At 37.4% G+C, this 22,947-nt stretch overlaps 1 protein-coding gene across 2 annotated transcripts in view; it reads right to left on the minus strand.

Moving 5' to 3' along the window:
- Positions 1-22,947, minus strand: part of NDC1 (NDC1 transmembrane nucleoporin) — a 45,208-nt gene that overhangs the window by 16,111 nt on the left and 6,150 nt on the right. The window contains exons 5-15 of one of the 2 annotated variants that reach the window (XM_019742886.3): positions 21,236-21,374; positions 18,149-18,257; positions 12,648-12,699; positions 10,741-10,876; positions 10,134-10,226; positions 8,544-8,625; positions 7,094-7,249; positions 4,687-4,932; positions 4,488-4,600; positions 2,390-2,440; positions 555-618 (exon numbers count right to left, since the gene is read on the minus strand). In XM_019742886.3, coding sequence (XP_019598445.1) covers positions 555-618; positions 2,390-2,440; positions 4,488-4,600; positions 4,687-4,932; positions 7,094-7,249; positions 8,544-8,625; positions 10,134-10,226; positions 10,741-10,876; positions 12,648-12,699; positions 18,149-18,257; positions 21,236-21,374 — 1,241 coding nt within the window. The remainder of the gene's footprint in view (positions 1-554; positions 619-2,389; positions 2,441-4,487; positions 4,601-4,686; positions 4,933-7,093; positions 7,250-8,543; positions 8,626-10,133; positions 10,227-10,740; positions 10,877-12,647; positions 12,700-18,148; positions 18,258-21,235; positions 21,375-22,947) is intronic. The other variant, XM_019742887.3, reaches the window with a different exon arrangement.

Below are 22,947 nucleotides of genomic sequence, written 5' to 3' on the forward strand. Positions count from 1 at the left end.
CATGAGGTTGGAAGAGGCACTGGAAAGATGCTCAACTGCAGCAGTCCCCAATAAGATGACAGTCTGCTTTACGTTCTAACAGGAAAAAGTTTTTTGAAGAACGTGAGGATGCTTTTCATTCAGTGTCAGGAAAGGCCTCTCTGAAGAAGTATCGTTTACGCTTTGAGAAGGCAGTATCTATAAGATATACATAAATTCTTTAACAACTATGTTTTCATGTTTAATCTAAGTTAAATATATTAAATATGTTAAATAGTTGTATCAACGTAAGTTGCCAGTTAAAAACAATCTATTAATTGCAGTTTTTTTGAAGTAGAGAAAGATATACAAGAATCCCAGGCTCAGTTTATTTATTTATATACAAGGAAAATTTCTGCCCAAATCAAAGTACACCCAAATATGTAAGAAAAATGATCTGTATGAAACAAAAATATAAAAATGTATCTGAAAATTCGAAGATTGAGATCAAAGTCCAAAACTGACCTTTCATAAATTATACTTCAATATTTAATTGATAATTAAAATCATAGTTGTAATTCACTGACATTGCTTACCTTCTAATGCCCAAATATGCATTTGGGCATCTGAAAAAACAACTTGAATGGAAGCCTCCGGGTGCTACAAATAACAACAAAAACATTTAAGTAAGTTCCCCTGGGCAAAAACTCTTATTTCATCTAATCAACTATGTAGACTGGAACAATGAAAAATTCACAGCTGCCTCAAGAATTAAAATCTGAAATTCTAATGCAATGTCATCTAACTGCAATACAGCATTCTGCCACCAACTTATTATGTGACCCTTGCCAAGTCTCTAAATTTCTATGTGCCTCAGTTTATCATTTAAAATAAGAGTTTCATATGCTCAACGCACCTTAGGGATTAGTATAGAGATCATTTAAGGGAATGGTTACAAAAGCTTTTTTTAAAACAAAACCAAAAAAACTGCCTAAATACATATTACCTCTCTTAAATTGTCTATCCCAACCCCACTCCGAAGAAAAACCACCCAACCTTATTTAACATAACAAGGCCGAATAGCATGAAGCAACAATTAGCTCATTTAAACAAACACTGGCTTTGGTAATGCACTCAATGAAGCCCATTAAGCATAACAGCACGTTACATTGCTCAACATCAAACAGCAGTGTCTATGTGTCTATAACTCCTTATTACAAGATAGATCCACTTGCAAAATTACAATCAAAAGTAACTGTTCACTTGCAAGGAAAAAGGAGACCTCGTTCAGCCAAGCCTGCTCTGTCACTTACAGGCTATGTGCCCTTAGGCTAGCTGCCTGACCTCACCCCAGAGCCTCAGGTTTCCCTATCCATAAAAGGAGGACAGAAAGACCACTCACAGGAATGGTGTCAGAATTAACGGAGGGAACTCAGGTGAAAAGAGCACGGGGTACAGGACACAAGGGTGACTTCCCTCCATCCTTCTGACACAAAGCACTGACTTGAACTTCAGACGACCTCTCTTCCTCTTGGTGGGAGACACCTTCCTCAGGTGTCTCGTAGTTTTCCCAAAGCTCTAATGGACAGCCTAAGTCGATTATTTTTGGCAAAGATCACTGATAGCTGGGTGGATCTTCCCTGCCACCACAGTGGAAAAAAGTTTCAAGAACTTAAAATGGTTCTTTGTTATATGCATCTATATTCTATCAGGGTTACTCAGATCTCTTTCCCCACCGGAGTATTACGCCCAAAGAATAAAAATAAATAATGTACGCCAACGCAAATTTTCACTTGGAGGCATAATTGAGTGCAATATTAGCTAATACTGCAATATCTGCAGAAAGAGAGAAGCGAGATTCAAAAAACTAAAACAAAAATTCTTTCCCCTACATATGGGCAAAGGTTTTGCTCATCAAAGGATTAGTTAACACACAACAGCTGTAGCCAGTGAAAATAGAAATGAATCTTTAGCTTCTGCAATTGAGATTTACTCTCCTGTGGCAGCTGGAGCAGCTGAGAGACAAGTTGGAAAGTCATTTAGCTTGTGGCCTGAATTACAACTTTTTATCCAACACAAGTTTAACAGCTGCGATCTAACTCCGTCATCTCTCATCTGAACACCAAACTGGCCACAAACATGTTAGCAAGACAACGAGCCATGAAGGATCGCCATGGATTTGCTCATTTTGCAGGAAGGGTTGTGTATCAGCACAAAGCTGCCTGCAGCCAAGAGACTCAGGGAGCCACTGCGTGAGTACAGGGCAGCTATTGTTAAAATGAAGGTTAAGTGAAGCGCGATGCAAAGCTGCTGGCTGGGCTTGCTGGGTTCCAGCTAAACACTCAGAAGTCAAATCCTATCTGCGACTTCATTTCTTATTTCATTTCCTCTCCCCTGATTGATTCCCAAGGCTATAACTACACAATCTTACCTTACTGAAAAAATACATTATCAGCACCCGTTTTGACAAGAAATTCTTAATCTGAGTTGGAAAAAAAAAGAATTAACACATTTACAGTTTTCAATTCTATTCAAAAATAATATTACATATTTCTAGGTTCTTCCTTACACTAACTTAAACACCTCACAGAGAAAAGAATATTTACAATAAACCACGTAAGTAAATACCTTTGTGCTATAAATTAGATTACCAAGATGGGCCATCTGACTAACTGCATTACCAGGTATACATGTCTAACCCCCAAATTAGAGACCTGTCATAATAAAAGGAATACTAAGTGGTTCTGGTGATATTTGCTAAGACCATATTCTTTCTCAATTCTCCACAGCTGTCTTGCCCTTTTAACTTCTTAAAACCAAAAAAGAACATATTTACCTTACCAAAAAAACCTTAAGATGTGGAGTGATTTTCTACTAATTGACATTTACAGAGAAAACAATTTTCTTAGTATTATAAGCTGAAAGTTACGCAACCCCAACTAACTTGAAATTAAATTCATGGCATGGCAGTACTTCTGGCATATAGAGCCATAAGGGATCCGGAAGTTTGTAAAATGCCTTCAGTTCTTCCCTCTATCAATTGATCATTCCATCAGCAAACATGTTATTACTTCTGCCATCTTAAGAAATAAAACCCGTCTTGGACCCTAACTCCCTGCAGCTACTACCCCATTTTTCTGCTCCTCTTATAGCAAAACTCCTGGAAAGGCCCGGTTTTTCTCGTGGTCTCCAGTTCCTCTCCCTGTCCCTCCTGACCCCATGCCAATCAGGTGTTCATCCCCACCACTCCCTCCGACAGCTCTTCACAAGGACTCAATGACCTCCACATTTCTAACACGGCAGTTCATTCTTAGTTTGAATCTCATGCGACTTGGCAGGAGCACCGGCCACTTCTCCTTGAAAAGCTTTTTTCTTGGTTCTCTTCTTACCTCAGTGGTCACTTGGTCTGCTTTGCTATTCCTCATCTCCCAGATTTTTAATTATTGGAGGGTGCCAGTTCTTGTGTGCCTTTTCTTCTGTGTCTACCATCCCTAAGAGTTCCCATGGAGTCTCACAGTTTTAAATACTGTCTATACTCTGATGACTTCCAGATTTACGTTTCTAGCCCAGAACTTTCCCCTACACTCCAGATATATGTCCAATTTCCTATTCAGTATTTTCACTCAGTTGTCTAGTAAGAATCTCAAAATCAACATGTTTAAAATCAAACTCCACATGTTTACAATCAAACTCCAGATTTCCCCACCTCGCTCCCATCAAATCCCTTCTTCTAGAATCATCAGCAAATTGCAGCTCAATAAATTCCAACTACATTATTTCAGATCCTTGGGCCAAAAACTTTAGAATCAATATTGACTCTCTCTTTCACACCACAACCAAACCTATTACATTTACCTTCAAAATATGTCCAGACCTTGCTCCCATCTTACAGCCTCCACAACCACTTTGGTCACACATACCACCATCTCACACTAGATTACTTCAGCAGCTTTACTACTATTACCGTGTTTCCCTCAAAATAAGATCTAACCGGAAAATAAGCCCTAGCGTGATTTTTCAGGCTGACATCCCCTGGACATAGGCCCTAATGCGTCTTTTGGAGCAAAAATTAATATAAGACCCGGTTTTATTTTCGGGGAAACACGGTCTCTGAGAATGTAGTCTCAACACAGCAGATAGAGCAAGCAGCACTTTCAAAATATAAAGTTACATCATGTCATTCTTACAGGCAAAGCCATACAGTGGCTTTCCATCTCACTCAGAAAATGTCAGTCTTGACAAACACGCATGGGCCCGACGAGCTCTGGGTGCCTGCTACCCCTCTGACCTTATCACCCACCTACCACTTTCGCCTCATTCACTCGGCTCCAGCCACACTAGAACCCATGCTCCTCACACAAACCAAGCTCAGTCAAAACCAGTCCACCACTGGCAATTTCATGCGGGTCAATTTAATATAGGGAGCATCAAAAAAAAGTCCTTTTTATTCCTGATGGTTCACTCATGTGAGAGCCTTGATGCTCTCAATGTTACATGCAAATATAAATCCTGTAACCATATCATCCTACCTGTTCACGTTTATTCTGCATCCATGAATAAATCACACTGGGCGGTCTCACTGTCTTACCCTCAGCACTAACAGTGGTAAATGGAGGATTAGAAAATTCAGTCATTTGCTGATCTGTAAAAAAAAGAAGGTGAAAACTTAGGCCATCTGATTCTCTGCAACTACGACATTTCAAATTTTAGAAAATAAGTAGTCCTCACCAGAAGCAGAAGTCCATAATCTGGGCCCTCTTCTTATTAGCTGAGGACTTTGAGGTGACCCATAGCAGGTGTTCACATCAAACATCCCAGCCATCCGATTCACTACACTAGTGCCAAATGGGGTCCCAAAGGGACTTGCAACATCAGGTGTAGATAATTTTGAGGAAAACAGTGACGTCTTCACTAACGGTGGCACTGACGGCTGAGGCATCTGGCTAGATTTTGGGGTCTGAAAAGTAGTTTCTTCTGCAAAAGAACAGATCCAGCGCTGAAGGGGCAACCTGATCCAAACAGGTCAGCATGGGGTGTTCTCAAGTTTTATACATCTCAATCTTTTGGTTAATGCATTCCCCCAGGGCTCAGTAGGTTGTTTCCATTTAGGTTTACATTCGCAAGAGCCAGCTTTTATTACTGCAACTCAATGACCACTCAAGGCGCTTTAAACATCTTTTTCTGTCAGACTGGTAAGCCTCTCTTGTCCCCTCCATGAATATCCTCATCTTCAAGATCATTTTCTCTAAGCTGTTTTGAATAAACTTATCAATTTACATTTTATTTTTATATGGCAACAACTTCAATTATTGCATCTTTCCAGTTTTATCGCATGCCCCCACTGGAACTATTACTTGGCTAAACACAATCAAATTCATACTGTGAAACTGTAAAGCTAGAAAGTGCCAACCTTATCCCATGTTCCCAGGAGTTCTTTTTAGTTAACAGAAGTCACACCAAAGACTAATTTGTCCAGGATATCTACATATCTGACCCTACAAATCTGATCTGTAAACATCTTCTTCACAAATTATAACTCTACCAATTTAGTTAGACTGTTGTACAAAGGAACATTTTTCCTGCCACTCCAGTACAAGGCACAAAGACAAATAAATTACACTAGTATTCTTTTAAATAAAACCACCATAAGACATTAAACATTTAAAGTACCATATTTTCATTACATGACGTTGGAAGAGTTAATGGCAATTAGAAATCTTTGAATAATCAATTTAAAAATTAAGACTGGGGTTTTTAAGTGTTGCAATAATTCCTCACAATTAGAGGCAAATTTTGTCGGCACGATAGGCTATGACAACAATTTAAAACAATGAAAAACCCATTTGGTCAGATCCATGATCCCTCCAACCCAAGATTACAATGATCTTTGTAATATACTAATTTGACGTAACTAGCCTATTCAAAACTCTCTAATGGTTCCCTAACTCTATGGGATAAAAATCTAAGCCCCTTTTTATAACATACAGGCCTCCTTTCATTATTAAACATCTTATCCATTCAGGCTCCTTTCTGACAGATTTACTTTTAGCAGTTACATTGTCTTGTCATTATTTGCATGCCTCCCCCTAAACCATCAGTTCCAACGCTGTTTGTCATCTTTGATTCTCTGGATTCTAGCACATTGCTTGGTATGTGGTAGGCATTCAACAACTGTTTGTTCAATAAACAAATGCTGATCTGAAAGTTGATAACATTGGAAACACTCTAGAATCTTATAAAATCTGACATTCATGAACTTATTTCATTGTAATCTATTTATTTTTGGTATATGGTCACTCCAGAGTAATGAAGTCAAAAACACAGATGTGTTTGCTTTGGCCCATACAGGGATTTTTTTAAATATCAAGATTAGTTGCTAACATTTAAAATGTGAAAGATTTCAGGCTTCTCTTAAAAAAAAAAAAAGAGACCATGAGTTCAGATACTGGGTCCAAATTCCCACATGAAAACCACGGTCTAAAGCTAATCCATAGCTTCCCCCTTCAGATGAAGCCTGTGCTCTCACCTAGCCAGTTTCGCTCGTTTTCACTAAATGCCTGGCTCCAAAAGACATCTGAACATGAAGTGCTTCATCAGTCTTACATTCCTAGGCACGTTCTACTTAAGGGACTTGGTGAAATAGAGTAAGTTCTTCCACCTGTACGTCTTCCTGTCAACTTGCATCCTTCAAACTGAAGGGGTACTAACATTATACTAAGCTATCTTATGACATTGAACGTGATACTCCCATCCCCAAATCACTCATTCATTTCAGTTGCTCTTCTCTGGACACTGTCCAGCAACTTTTTGTCTCTGGGATATTGCAATAAGAACAGCAACTAGTATCACCTGTAAAGATTCACCTGGTTTTGTATTTAGAGTAAGATGAAGGCCTGTTTGATGACCAACATTTTGTTAGCCATTTTACAACCACTACTACAACGGACTTAATTTTTTTCAATCTACAATAACACCCAAGTCTTTTTCTTGGTTTAGTGCATTACCCCATATATTAGATTTTCCCTAAAAATATACGCCTCACATTAATATACATATCCTTAGATTAACTACTGTCATCTTTCTTAGGAAATAAAATGCAAATGCTCTCCCCTCTCTTAGTTGTACAAGGAGTTACCTGGAAAATTCAATTTCTTAGGTTCCACTGGGTATGAAGACATTACTCTGCCATTCGTAGCAGCAGCTTCTTGGTAGAGAACTAGTTTTTGAGTCATATCATTTAAAAGATTCAAACACTCCCTTGAAATGGCTGTCCAATTGTGGGGATGTCCACCTAGGAAGTCCAAACACCAGCTTTCAAAATGTAGATAATTATATAGGCTTCTCTCAAAGTGGGGAGAAAAATCAGTAAGAGATGCTACATTACACTTTGTATCAGGGCCCACTTTTCTCGGTTAAGCTACTATTTATACTCATCACATCTAACACACAGCAGGAGTTCAATAAATATTTGGATGAAATAATTTTCCCAAAGTCTACAAGTAAGAAGTTGCTATTTTACCATTAAAAAAAACCTCTCAAACTAATCCCTAAAATAAAGCCAAACACCAGAGCATGGCTTGAGTAAAAAAAGCCCAAGGTTACTTTATTATTACTGGAGTACTGAACAGACTGAAGACTAAGGCGACAAACATGACTAATGAGATGCAACCCACAGCCTGGTGACCTATAAACTGCTGTGTCTAACCCACTGTGCTCCTTACACTTTCATTTGTGTAACAGTCACATATTGTTTGGTAATCATCATACTTCATACTTGGAGACTTTATATCTCTGCTGATTTTTTTTAACTACCATGATCCACACTCTTATTCCCTTATTTCTCATTAACTTTTTGATTTTCCAGGACTTTTATCCTAGAGTTGTGTAAAGATCTACTCTGCTTCATTATGTGTTGATTAGAGAGAAGATGAAAAGCTACTCAGGTTCTCTGCTCCCCACTGCTGGCTGGGGCTGGAATGCTTTCCCTGTAGGAATAAAGCAGAGCACTGGCACAATTAGTCTTGAAGGGCCTGGCAAGTAAAAGTGGAGAAGTGGTTCAGAGTCGCCAAGAGCACCCTTAGGTTACCATCTACTCTTTTCTTTTTAAGGGAGGCAAAGTAGCAGGGCAGGAGGGAGCTCAGCACTCAGAGATAAATGACAGGATGTCTTATTCCAACTGTAACATTAACTTTATTTAAGCCATTTAATCTCTCTGAGACTTAGGTCCCCCATAGAGAGGTCATACCACCTGATTTTTTCAGACCCTTATAGTGTTAAAACTTTTAGGATTCTTACACTGTGCTTTCCTGCTCTAAAACTGTCAATGTACCTCAAACTACTCCAGGTTAAGGGAATCAAGGGTGCTGAAGGAAATAATATAAAAAATTAAAAATACTTTTCCTGATGACATAACTTATACCCACAACAACACAAACACTTAGTTTTATAAGATTTAAATCAAGACTTCGTTTAATGGACTCACTTATGTGTGATATTTTATTAAATATACCTATCTCACCAAAAACTTTAAGTAGAACACCTTCTGCACGCACATGCTTAATCAGGTCTATCACTTTTAGCAATACCTGGTTGGCTAAGGCTAAAAACTTCTTGTCTTCGTGAAGGAGAATATTGAGAAAGCAACATCAGGTCCTGCAAGGCCAAATACTAAAAGGGGAAAAAAATTTATTTAATTTTTTTATCTTCATATAAAATCTTATTTATGAATTGGGCTCAGCACTATATATCTAAGGGGAAATTAGTTGAGACTTTGCATGAAGAAAATAATTTCTAACCTTCCTTTTTAGACTTCTAGAACTTTCCTGCCTGCAACCTCTATAGGCCCCACCCACTGTAGGCTCCAGCTACAAGGAACTATAGAACCCCGTTCCGTCCCACCTGTGTAGTGCGAAACTTTCCTTCCTCCTAGAACTTTCCCTGGCCTCTCCCACACTAACATACGAGTACACTCACACAATTCTCAACTGTGGCACTAACCTAATTTATTATGATCGCCTTTTACTTGTCTCATTTGGTTCCACCCACCAAACTGTAAGACAGGAACCACGTCTTGCTTGCTTCCACATTCAAAGGCCATGCCTAGCACACAGTAGACACATGATGTGTTGTACTTGACTGAAAATCTCCATTTTGGTCCCTGGCAAACCTCTTTACTCATTATGCAAGATATCATCCTTTCTGTGAACCTTTCTTATATTGGTCCCAAGCATAACAAGTGGTTCCCACTGCACTTACCATAGCGCATTTTCATTATTTTGTGCATCTGCCTTTTTGTGCATCTGCCTTTAGGCTGTGCTACACCTTATTCACCATTGTACCCTAAGTAACTAGTAGCCGTGACTGACACCTGCCCAGTAAATACAGATTTGTTAAATAATCAAATGAATAACTGATATTTTTGTTTATCTGTTAGTCAAAATTGACATTTAAAAAGGTAATCAGAGTCTCAGTGGTTCATTTTCTTATTAATTTATAACTTTTCCAGAGTGTAATCAAAACTATGGGTTCAAACTATTTCGATTCTTTTTAAGTTCTATGACCTCTTAACAAGATCATATATATTACAGATATACTTCAAAATTTCAAAATTTAAATAAAAACAATTTATTCTTAGTTTGATTTTTAAATTTATTGCAACTTCTTTAAACTCTATTAAAATTTGTTTTAGGATCATCATTATTCATATTTTAAGAGAGTTTACTGAGTGTCTACATACTATTAATATCAAGCACTACCTTTGATCTTAATAGCCAACAAACTACATGAGTACAAATATATCTTGGTCCAGTGATTAAAAAAGAAAAAAAAGTGCTTTGTTTTGCTACCATGAGGAGTTTACGAAAAGCCAATGCATATTGCTGGATATCATATTTCACGCTAGGAAATATTTTTACATCTCTTCTGCATATAGAATTAGTTTAACTTATAAACATACATTTTGCAATATGTACTGCATTTTAGTCTCTTGGAAAGAAAACTGAAAAAGTAAACAGCATTCAATGTAGCACGTACATGATTTTTATAATACCAGTACTAGAATATTCTAGGCCCTCGAAAAATATTATCTAAATACCCAAATATGCTAAATATTAAATCCTTCCTTACGATGAGTTAGAGATGACTGTGTAAAGATACAAAATGCACAATTCTCGTACCTTTATGATGAGGGGAGGATTGCTGTTTAAAACTTTCGGGAGGCATTCATCTGACTCTTCCGCAAATGGTGGCTGAATAGGGAACAGATGAGCCTATCAAACATAATCAAATGAAAGGATGATGATGGATCATGACTTTATTACATTCACTAAGTACTAACTGAAATTTATTATAACAAAGACAATACAATCAACATTAACATCTTTATAGTTCTTTGCAAAAATAGGTATTAAAGCTATATATATCAAAACACACTATTTTCAAAAATGTTACTCTCCCAATTTTATTACATCTCTGGCTTCCAATAATAGAGACAAATTTTAAAAACATAGATTCTCTGAAGCCATTCAATGATACAAACCTACAGAGATGGTAAAACAGAAATACTCACTGTCCAAGACAAACACTTGGATAATAAAGACAATGTAATTCCCATTCATTTAAAAAATGATAGACGTGATACATCTCTAATGAAGTCTCAGAAGAGACCAAAACCCAATTTACCAAAATGGCTTTGGGTGTAATAGCGTGCTAATCAGTGCTCTACTAAAAATAAATCTGTACACTCTAAAACACAAGAAGTATTATAAAAAATTCAATACTAACCTCTGTGGCATAGATTTTAAAGAGCATCCATGAGATGTACCAAGTCGTCAGGAGAAAGACACCACATAACCAGACATGGTAGAGTAATGAGAGATTCAAGAGGCCACTCACAGTGTCAAGCGGCCTATGAAATTGCCTATGAAAGCAGAAATTACTATTTTATTCTATGGGGGAAATACAATCTAACCATGTAACAGACTTGGGGCTCAACGCTGAGAAACAAATAAATCCTCTTTGTAAATAATCATGGTGATAGACTCCTCTCATTTTGTACCCTATAGAATTCCTTTCCTAATGTCTTCTGACAAGGTGTATAAAGGAGCCTAAAGGGAAGAGTAAACCCAAACTGGCACTCAGTTTCTTGTGTTCCACATCTTCACTGCCATTTACTATGGAGGAAGAATGAGCCAAGCCTACAAGCCAACCCTAGAGGTTGGGTAAAATTTTATTATTGTTGCTTTGTAGTTTAATACTTAAAAATCATTCAACATGACTAGCACCTCTCTTGGACCAGATTTCAGCTCTATCTGTATACTCCATAAACAGTTTCATAATAGTTAAAAGCATATAGTTCTACCTAAAAATAACAATAATTACTTGTAAAATAATTTAAGAAACTGTCAGAATGCTAAATAAAACAAATGCTATCTTACCAAAACCTTGAATAGGTCAATTAGTAAAGTCATCATAACCCTACAATCACACAAGGAGCAATTGTAAAAGCAGGTTTGAACCTCTGACTCTGCCACTTATAAGCGTTATGGTTCATAAATCTCTTGACCTATCCCACTCTCAGTTTCCTCATCTATGTAATGGAGACATGATGTCTTTGTTCTACCTCTTAGGGCTGTTATGAGATTTAAAACATCTTATGTTAAGAGTGCCCAGCATAGGACCCGACATTCACTTGTTGAGTAGGGGGAGAGGGGTGGGGGGGGACATAAATGGAGTTATTTTCACCTTTTAAATAAACATTTACTTAAGACCTGGCATAAATTAAAGACAGAATATCAGTCATGCTGCCATACAAACAAAACAATTTTTCAGTGAAAGGGGGAAAAAGTATTACATTAGATTTCTATCTAATATCATTTTATTTTTCTCTTTCTATTTGATCCAGTTTAAAATCTGGGCTAACAAAATAAATGACCCATGCATTTGATTTCATATCTAGCAATTAAGCAGAAGACAAGACTAAATTTTACTAAGGAACTTTTAAAACAGAAATTGAAGTCTACAGTGTAGAAACCTTATCTCAGAAACATCCATATATGCCAATATTCCCACTCCCAAAACCTGACATTAGTGAAGTCCAACTCAAAAAGCCTCACAATTGAAAGAACAAAACTAATAGAGAAATTTACATTTATTTGCCAAATAAAGATTGAAGCTTTATCTATGTGCAAAGTACATGGTGGTAACTAGAATAATACAACCCAGTGCTGCCATTTGGTTGCCACTTATGATCTTCAACTGGTCACATGACCCTGCTCAATTTTGGTTTCCTCACAGGCAAAATAAGAATAATGCTAAAGCACTGTGGTTGTCTAGCACAACATAGCATAGAATCATTGAGGAGAAAACCAGGAGGCCATGTCCATGCAACTGAAGAAGTCCACTTTTATATAATATAAAAGCTATCATCTAACAAAAAATGAATTATCATTGCTTACTTCTGGGGAGAGTAACTGGGTGACTGGAGATACAGGCAAAAGGAGTCTTTTTCACCATGTACTCTTTAATACACTGCTGGAATTTTAAACTATGTGAACTATGTGTGTTCAAAAATGAATACAATCTTTAAAAATCTTAAAGCCTAACCCAAACAAAACATTCGGAAAGAAGCAAGCATTGAAAGGGATGAAAACATGTAAGAGTTAAAGCTAGACTTTTCATAGAGCACTTACTCATCTATCTGAAGGTCCATAGCTGTGCTAATCCAAGCTTTAGGAATATGACCTGAGGGAAGAAAAATATGACACAATGAACATAAAAAACTAACAAAGCAAACTTTAATCATGCTTTAGAATCCGAGGTTGATGAGATCGCCAAGTAGACACCAAGACCTCAGTCAAAATGCTAGGATTAGGAATCGGCAAGTAAAGAGAATAATTTCTAAATATGGGCAGTACTTGGTTTGCAGTCCTGATATATATTAATACATATTTCAGTTATCATGGTTTAGTTACCAACACCAGTCACCAATAACACAACTCAAATTTCAGTTACCATAGCATATTAACTGTGAGCAATTGAATATAGTACTTCTAGCTTTTCAGTACACAAATCAGGATATAGACAAAAGATGTCCACAATAATCTGTGACTCATCACATATCGTTTTTCAAAGTAGATTGGTGTTTGAAGGATTACAGGAGAATACCATAAACAATTACATGCTAACATAGAAACAATTCTATGCTGGAAGAAATAGGTAACTTCCTAGAAACATACAATCTTCCAAGACTGAATCAGGAAGAAACAGAAAATCTAAGCAGATAGATAACCACTAACAAAATCAAATCAGTAATCAAAAAACTCCCCACACACACAAGGTGAATTTTAACCACATATTCAAAGAAGAATTGATACCTATCTTTTGCAAGCTATTCCAAAAAAATGAAGAGGGAAGCTTCCCAAACTCATTTTACAAGGCCATCATTACACTGATACCAAAACCAGACAAAGACACTACAAAAAAGGAAAAGTATAGGCCAATATCCCTGATCAACATAGATGCAAAAATCCTCAATAAAATACTAGCAAACCAAAGTTAGCAATACATTAAAAAGATCATACACCATTAGCAAGGGGGATTTATTCCCAGGATGCAAGGCTGGTTCAATATCCGTAAATCAATGAACATGATACACCATATAAACAAAATGAAAGATTAAAATTATATGATCATATCAGTAGATGCAGAAAAAGCATGTGACAAAATCTAATATCCATTTATAATAAAAACTGTCAGCAAAGTGGGGATAGAGAGGACATACCTCAACATAATAAAGGCCATATATGACAAACCCACAGCTAACATCATATGCAAGAGAGGAAAGCTAAAACCTTTTTAAGATCAGGAAGGAGGCGTGGACGGGTGGCTCAGTAGGTTAGAGCATGAGCTCTGGGCAACAGGGTTGCCAGTTCGATTCCCACATGGGCCAGCGAGCTGCACCCTCTGCAACTAGAATGAAGACAATGAGCTGCAGCTGAGCTGCCACTGAGCTCCTGGATGGCTCAGTTGGTTGGGGTGCGTGCTCTCAACCACAAGGTGGCCGGTCAGCTCCCGCAAGGGACGGTGGGCTGCGCCCCCTGCAACTAAGATTGAACAACGGCAACTGGACTTGGAGCTGAGCTGCACCCTCCACAACTAAGATCAAAAGGACAACAACTTGACTTGGAGCTGATGGGTCCTGGGAAAAACACATGTTCCCCAATAAATAAAGTCCTGGAAATACATACTGTTCCCAATAAAGTCCTGTTCTCCTTCCCCAATAAAATCTTTAAAAAATAATAATAATAATAATCAGGAACGAGACAAGGATGTTCACTTTCACCACTTTTATTCAACGTAGCATTGGAAGTCCTAGTCAGAGTAATCAGACAAGAAAAAGAAGTGAAAGGCATCCAAATTGGAAAGTAAAAGTAAAACTGCCGCTATTTGCAGATAACATGATACTATATACAGAGAATCCTAAAGATTCTACCAAAACATTATTAGAACTAATGAATGAACTCAGTAAAGTATCAGGATACAAAATTAATATTCAGAAATCAGTTGCATTTTTATACACAAATAACAAACTATCAGAAAGAAATTAAGAAAACAATCCCATTTACAATTGCATCAAAAAAAATAAAATACGTACGAATAAATTTAACCAAGGAGGTAAAAGACCTGTACTCAGAAAACTATAAGGCACTGAAGAAAGAAACTAAAGATACAAATAAATAGAAGCATATACCATGCTCATGAATAAGGAAGAATTAACATCGTTAAAATGTCCATACTACCCAAAGCAACCTACAAATTCAGTGCACTCCTTCTCAAAATTCCAATGACATTTTTCACAGAACTAGTACAAATAATCCTAAAATGTATATAGAACCACAAAAGACCCCAAATAGCCAAAGTAATCTTGAGAAAGAAGACCAAGTTGGAGATATCACACTACCTGGTATCAAACTATATTCCAAGGCTATAGTAATCAAAACAGCATGGAACTGGCATAAAAACAGATAACATAGGTCAATGGAACAGAATAGGGAGCCCAGAAATAAACCCACACCTATATGGTCAATTAATCTATGACAAAGAAGGCAAGAATATATAATAGGGTAAAGACAGTCTCTTCAATAAATGGTGTTGGTAAAACTGGACAGATGCATCCAAAAAAATGAAACTAGACCATTTTCTCACACCATTTACAAAAATAAACTCAAAATGGATTAAAGAGATAGTCAGCGGGATGTAAAGCACAGCAAAGTGAACACAGTCAATAATATAGCAACGATGTATGGAGTCAGGTGGGTACTAGACTTAATGGGGGAGATCACTTTGTAAGTTGTATAAATGTCTAATCACTATGCTGTGAACCTGAAACTAATATAATATTGAACGTCAACTGTAATTGAAAAATTAAAATGCCTAAAAGCCAAAAGTTAATTAATTAATTAACCAATATTGAAAGGGAAAAAAATAGATAAAAGATTTAAATGTAAGACCTGAAACCATTAAACTCCTAGGAGGAAAACATAAGCAGTAAATTCTTTGACATTGCCCTTAGCAATATTTTTTTGGATATGTGTCCTCAGGCAAGGAAAACAAAAGAAAAAATAAATGGGACTATAAGAGACTAAAAAGTTTTTGCCCAGCAAAGGAAACCATTAATAAAACGAAACGACAACCTGAGTGGGAGAAGATATTCGCCAATGATACATCTGATAAGGGGTTAATATCCAAAATATATAAGGAACTCATACAATTTAACATCAAAGAAACAAACAATCCTATTAAAAAATGGGCAGAGTACCTGAATAGACATTTCTCCAAACATGACACATGGTTAATAGACATGAAAAGGTACTCAACATCACTAATCATCAAGGATTTGCAAATTAAAACCACAATGAGATATCACCTCACACCTGTCAGAATGGCTATCATCAATAAATCAGCAAATAATAAATGCTGACAAAGATGTGGAGAAAAGGGAACCTTCATGCAGTGTTGGTGGGATTGTAAACTGGTGCAGCTACTATGGAACTTCCACAAAAAATTAAAAATAGAACTACCATATGACACAGCATATTCCACTTCTAGATATTTACCCAAAGAAATCCAAAACACTAACTCAAAAAGATACATGCACCCCTATATTCATTGCAGAATTACTGACAATAGACAAGATATGAAAGCAACCTAAGTGTCCATCGATAGATGAATAAAGATGTAGTACATACATACAATGGAATATTACTCAGCCATAAAAAATTGAAATCTTGCCATTTGTGACAACATGGATGGACCTAGAGTGTATTATACTAAGTGAATTAAGTGAAACAGAAAATGACAAATACCATAGGATTTCACTTACATGTGAACTCTAAAAAACAAAATAAATGAACAAACAAAACAAAAACAAACTCATAGAGAACAAATTTACAGTTGCCAGATGGGAGTTAGGAAAGGTGAAAAAGGTGAAAGGGATTACTAAGGAATTGCCAGTTATAAAAATACTCATGAAGATATAAAGTACAGCATAGGGAGTATAGTCAATACCATTGTAGTAACTGTATGGTGTCAGATGGGTACTAGACTGATCAGAGTGATTCCTTCAAAAGATATATAAATGTCTAATCACTATGTTATACATCTAAACTAATACAATATTGTATGTCAACTGTAATTAGAAAATAAATTAATACAAAAAAGAAAGGAAAAAAGTCTTTTGGCGATTGGTCACTCACATCAGTTATTCAGTTCAAGCAGACAACAAAGCATGTGTCGCCTCCTCGTCTCCCATAATAAATCCACATTTTACAAGAATTAATAACTGAAAGAGGAAACTTTTTCAGTTATTAAAGACCAAAGTGCTACAAAAAAATGAAAAGTGGTAACATTGGAAATGAAATTTGAATGGAACATAAATGGAGTTATAGAAGAAACAGCTGACCATGGAAATGTGATGACTGCTACGTCAGACTAATGTACAACCACAGGCCTCGGAGATATTGTGGTTCAGTTCCAGAGTTACACAATGAAGCGAGTACCACAACAAAGAGTAGTGATCTTTTTGCAAGTGGAAGGTCTTGCCTTTAATTTGTAAAAATCGCAACATCAGTGAAGCTCAATGAAGTGAAGCGCAGTAAAATGAGGTCTGTCGGTACTCAGAACAGCCAGGCTGACTGCAGTAGATTAATACAATAGAATGAAATGTTAACATTAGATTGACAATTTTGAAAGCCATTTTGAAAAATATGGATTATATAAACTACAACTGAAAAAGAAAAAGTAGACAACAAAATGACACCTATACACGGTGAGAACAGTTTTGTAAAATTGTATTTACAGAAAAAAGTTGGATCAGAAAAAGTTAGTCTAAAAACAGTATTTTAGTGTTGGATTTTAAATCATTATTTGTTGCTACTGAGATTAACGTTTTCCATTCAAATTGTACTGTTCATTAAAGAAGCTATATTGTTGTACTTACATTCATGTTAATAAATTCTACGTGGTTCCCTTAGCAACAGAATATTTCTATTTGTACCAAGTTACAAACTTATAAAAAGGAATATACTATTTCTAGAGTAATGACCAAATGACATACAATATTTTCTTTTTAAAGAATATTTTTTTTATTGTGGTAAAAAACACAGAAAATTTACCATCTTAACCATTATTAAGTGGGCACACACTATACGTTCCTTGTTGCACACTAGATCTCCAGAGCTTTTTCATCTTGCAAAACTGAAATTCTATGTCCATTGAGTAATTCCCTTTTTCTCCCTCCTCTCAGGCCCTGGCAACCACCATTCCACTTTCAGTTTCCAGGAGTCTCACTACTCTAGACAACTCACATAAATGGAATCATATAGTATTGTCTTTTTGTGACTGGCTTACTTCACTTAGTATCATGTCCTCAGGGGTCGTCCATGTTGCAATAGGTGACAGGAGTTCCTTCTTTTTTAAGGTTGGATAATATTCCATTGCATGTATCTCATTTTCTTTAACAATATCTTCCCTTAACTAAATACTCTTCGACAATCTAAACAATAAATCAGTTGAGCTAATCACACACCTACAATTGTAGGAAACATACAAAAACAATCAAGAATGACTTTGAAACTGACATTTTCTTAGCTATGAGCTAACAAAAACACTATCAAAAAGCAGAAATTCTTACCAAGAAAATAATACACAATGCAGAAATTTCTAATCAGGAACAGTGATTCCATACAACTGTGTTTAACTAATAAGAGCAGAGATCTCCTAAAGCGCAAGAACTTGTATTGCTGTGGAAAAAAGAAAAACAGAATTAAATAACACAGCCAAACAGAGGTTCTACTTCATTCTAAAGCAAGCACATAACTACCACAGTCCACATATAAAACATAATCATTGCATAAAAATGACAAAGTTTATTTTAGAAGCTAAATATCAACCATTTCTGATGTTAAAATATTTAATATTTGTATCATATAACATTCATTGATATGAGATCAGAAATGAGAAAATTAATAATATCAATCTATACTTACACTAAAGACTATGGAGATAAAGGAAGTATAAAAATCATAATAAAAACAATAGCAGCTGACATTCTTTGGGCACTTACCATGTACCAGGCACTGTTCCAAGTACTTTACATACATTTATTGATTTAAACCTCACAAGAACCCTATGAAGGAGGTTCTATTATTATCCCCAATTTACAGATGAGAAAATCAAGGAGGCACAGAGAGGTTAAGTAACTTAACAAATGTTACCAACTAGCAAAAGGAAAATCTGAGATTTCAATTGAGATAGACTGGCTTCAGAGCCTAAAATCTTAACAATAATGTGTACTACCTTTACATAATTTTTTTTTAATGCTATTTGCAGAAAAATAGGAGGCTGTGAAGATGACACTAACCTAGGAATCAAGAGATCGGAGTTCTAGTGCTTTCCTCTTTCTGTACAACACTGAGCAAGTCATGTCTCCTCTCTATCTAATTATCTGTGAGGTAAGAAGGCTGAACCAGCTAAATAGTTCCTCAGTGGGTACCTTCCAATTCTATCACTCTAAGACAAAGGAATCAAATAAGAAAAACATGAAACTTTTTTCCTGAAGAAACTATATTTCTTGTGAAATAAGGGTTGTTTGCCCCTCTTCTGCCCAAAAAATGCTGATGGGAAAAACATGTGTTAATTATTAGAAAGAATCTAAAGAAACCTAATGAACAAAAGATAAACTTCCCAAATTCTGGTCTTCTCTTAGGCTTATTATATTCTTACACGTATAAGAATATAGATATAGATATAGACGTGGATACACAGATATATGTAAGAATAGATATGTATATAATTAAACATATGTATTCTTTTGTGCTTATTATATTAGGGTTGATTCTTCTTTAAGAAATTTCAGAAGCTGAAGGTGGAAATTCCATCTTCATACAACGTCTATAGTTTCCTACGGTATCTTACAAAAAGCAGCCCATATGAATACCTGGTCACTAAACATACGACTTCAAGTATATTGGCTTATTCAAATATTTTCAAAGTGCAAGATGTGGAATTGTACTATTTTGTGCAGCCCCTGGGTATTACCACCTTCTTCCCTTAACCTCCACAATAAAAAAGGCACACATATAATAGTTTCTGTACTATTCCTACTGCAGCTCTCGCTTTAACCATTACTCACAAGGGTACAGACAAGCTAGGGAAGCAGGTAGACATTTCAGCAGATATGCAGAGAATAGCACCCACACAGCGAAACCCCTGCACCAACCATCCCGTCTGGAGAACAGCACCCAACTCGACAGACTAAACACCACTGTACATTCATGGTTACAATAGATGCCTCCAAAATATATTTAGGTCAAATACTGAAGGGCCAAATGTTTTTTTGCTAAAGTTGAACCTGAAGCCAAGGCTGAGTATTACCATCAGAGAATAAACTTCTAGAATATAAGAATAAATCTAAAATTTTATCAAAAAAAATTATAGAACTTTTAGTAGTCAAATTTGTAAAATTTGACATTGCTTGGTAAACAATTTATTAGCACTGTCGATTACGGGACTGCTCCTACGTTTACACTATGTTTATCACTATCTGTGATGTTAAACAATGGTCACTTTCAACTAAGGTCCAGAGGGGCAACAGATTTGGGAGTATCTCATTTTTCTCTAACACTGTCTTTTCTTCATTCTCTATACTGCTATGTTTGGATCAAAGGTAATTTACCATGGATATTTCTGTGCAGAATTTTGGAGTTCTTCTCCTTGTGTAACTCCGAAATGGCAAAGCTGACACTCTATTTTTAATTCATCTTCAAGAGATGTGAACGAAGAATGTCTACACAGGACTTTTCCTTCATATGCTCACAGGCTGCAGGGAGCAGATCCTTTTCTGTGAACACTATACAGTCTCCTTGATGTATGTGTATTTTCATCCGTGTTCTCATGGAAGCAACAGGCATGCTAAACCAAGAGAACCCTAACCCACCGCGCTCGTACTTCAGTCTCGTGACACACGCTTTGCCTCCACAGCCCTCCCTCCCCACCGGACTGGGGTCCAGTGGGAAGGGGCTGGTTCTACTATTTTTGCTCCAAAGCCCAGTCCTCAGCCTGCCACCGCGAGGGAATGAAGTGAATAATAGCACAGTTAGGAAGTAGTGGGAACAGCCTGGGGAGGCCTGGATGCCACACTGAGAAATCTCAAGCAATCTCTCTCTCTCTCCTGCCGGAGGAGGTGGTTCTGAGTTCCAGAGACAGCCTACCCGATTAGCAGATTGTTTAAAACCTAACTGAAAGACAGTTTAAACTGTCCCACTCAAAGCAGCTGAAGCTGTTTTATTTATACACATCATGCCTTGCTCCGACCACAACTGACATATTCTATACTTACTTGTACATCCTCAAGCTCGGGAAGTTCTTAGGTTCAAAAAGAAGCTGGCAGTTGCACAGCAGTACTTTGCATGAGTGTGAGCCTCACCCTCCCCGAGCCCTGCTAGGTCACAGCAACTGCCACGACCTCGCAGGGAGGGAAAGAGTGGAGCAGAGCGGTCTTTTGAGTGGCAGCAGGAAAGGGGCTACAGCTCTCAAACATATGCGCAAGTCTCACGAAAACAAATGTCTCCTCTCCAAACGGCATTTCGAGGATCTCAGTCCTAAGTTTTGCTGATCAAATCTTGAATCGATTAGATGAGGCCAGTTATATACACATATACCAAGGCAATTTTAACTCTGCCAAATTCTGACATAAGGTGATGCTCAAATGATTGCTTACCTGTATGATGGGAAATGGAAGATAGTTCATGTTGTTAATAAAATACAGGAGGCTATAGCTATAGCCCATAAATGCTCCAGCCAGTAGGAAAAAAAGGTGATATTCATTTAAGCAGGTTTGTGCAGCAGGGTTATCTAAGCTGAAGGGAAAAAGTTAGATTAATTCAACAGTCAAGGACAAATATCACCATTTTAGGCTTAGTACTTATGGACGGCAAAGCTTTAACTTAATCACCTAAGAAATGCCCCAAATTCTAACAAAATGATTTGTTTCAGGTAAGTGTGGGCAAAAAAATTAAAACCCTTTTCTCTGATACATGAGAATTTGACCTTTAGTTAACTCCCTAGCTCTGTCCTCTGGAAATATGACGAGGATAAGAATATCCTTTGTGACAGGTCGTAACTGCTTACAAGCTGGTAAACTGCACCTGCACTAAGAAAAACTATCAACAAACTATATACTCGTGTACCTGACAGACATGCCACAACTTTGGGCTTCCTTCTGTGTTGTCTCTTATAACTGAGCAATCCCTCATGGGGACCCTTTTCACTAAACAAAATGTATCATCACTATGAAAAAAAACACCCTGCCTCATATGGTAGTAGCTAGGGCACAAAAGGTAATCAAGTATTCCGCAGTGCTCATGCACAGGGTTTGTTTGTTTGTTTGTTTGTTTGTTTGTTTTTATTGGGGAAGGGGAACAGGACTTTATTGGGAAACAGTGTGTACTTCCAGGCCTTTTTTCCAAGTCAAGTTGTTGTCCTTTCAATCTTAGTTGTGGAGGGTGCCGTTCAGCTTCAAGTTGTTGTCTTTTCAGTCTTAGTTGTGGAGGGTGCAGTTCAGCTCCAGGTCCAGTTGCTGTTTCTAGTTGCAGGGGGCACAGCCCACCATCCCTTGCGGGAGTCGAACCGGCAACCTTGTGGTTGAGAGGATGCGCTCCAACCAACTGAGCCATCCGGGAGCTCAGCAGCAGCTCAGCGGCAGCTCAGCTCAAGGTACCGTGTTCAATCTTAGTCGCAGGGGGCAGAGCCCACCATCCCTTGTGGGACTCGAGGAATTGAACTGACAACCTTGTGGTTGAGAGCCCACTGGCCCATGTGGGAATCGAACCGGCAGCCTTCGGAGTTAGGAGCACGGAGCTCTAACCACCTGAGCCACTGGGCCGCCGCCCTCACGCACATGGTTTTAAAGTCAGTGAAGAATAGGGAACTTAAGATTACTTTAGTAATCTCGAATGACTTTTTAAAGTCACAATATCAACTTGCAATTTTTATCAATGCCATGTGTCCCAGAAAGGTATAAACTTCCAAACTATGAATGCACTCTACTGGAGAGGGGAGTGATAATATTTAAAAACGTTTTCCTCATTCTTCCCATACTACCCTTCCTTCAAACTGCACCCTAAATGCTACCTCCTTGGCTCCTCAGGAGAATGGAATGGAAGACCCAGCTTTCTCCAACCCAAGAAAAGAAATCTTTTTCCAAGGAGAAGCTGGTCAGTCGTGATCTTGAAGAAACAGCTGGCAGTGGAAGTCTTCCCAAGAGGAAGAAATCTTTCCCCAAAGAGGAACCAGTCAGTGGTCCTGAAGAGGCCGCCAACAGGAGGGTCTCCCAGAAAAAGGGGAATTTCTCTTCCAACGAGGAGCCAGTCAGCAGTGACCCTGAGGAAGCTGCTGGCAAGTAAGGGCAGCATCGCCAAGAAAAAGTTCCAA

The sequence above is a fragment of the Rhinolophus sinicus genome, chromosome 14 (genome assembly GCF_057876585.1).
Source record: "Rhinolophus sinicus isolate RSI-liver-muscle chromosome 14, RSI-T2T, whole genome shotgun sequence".
NCBI classification, from domain to species: Eukaryota; Metazoa; Chordata; class Mammalia; order Chiroptera; family Rhinolophidae; genus Rhinolophus; species Rhinolophus sinicus.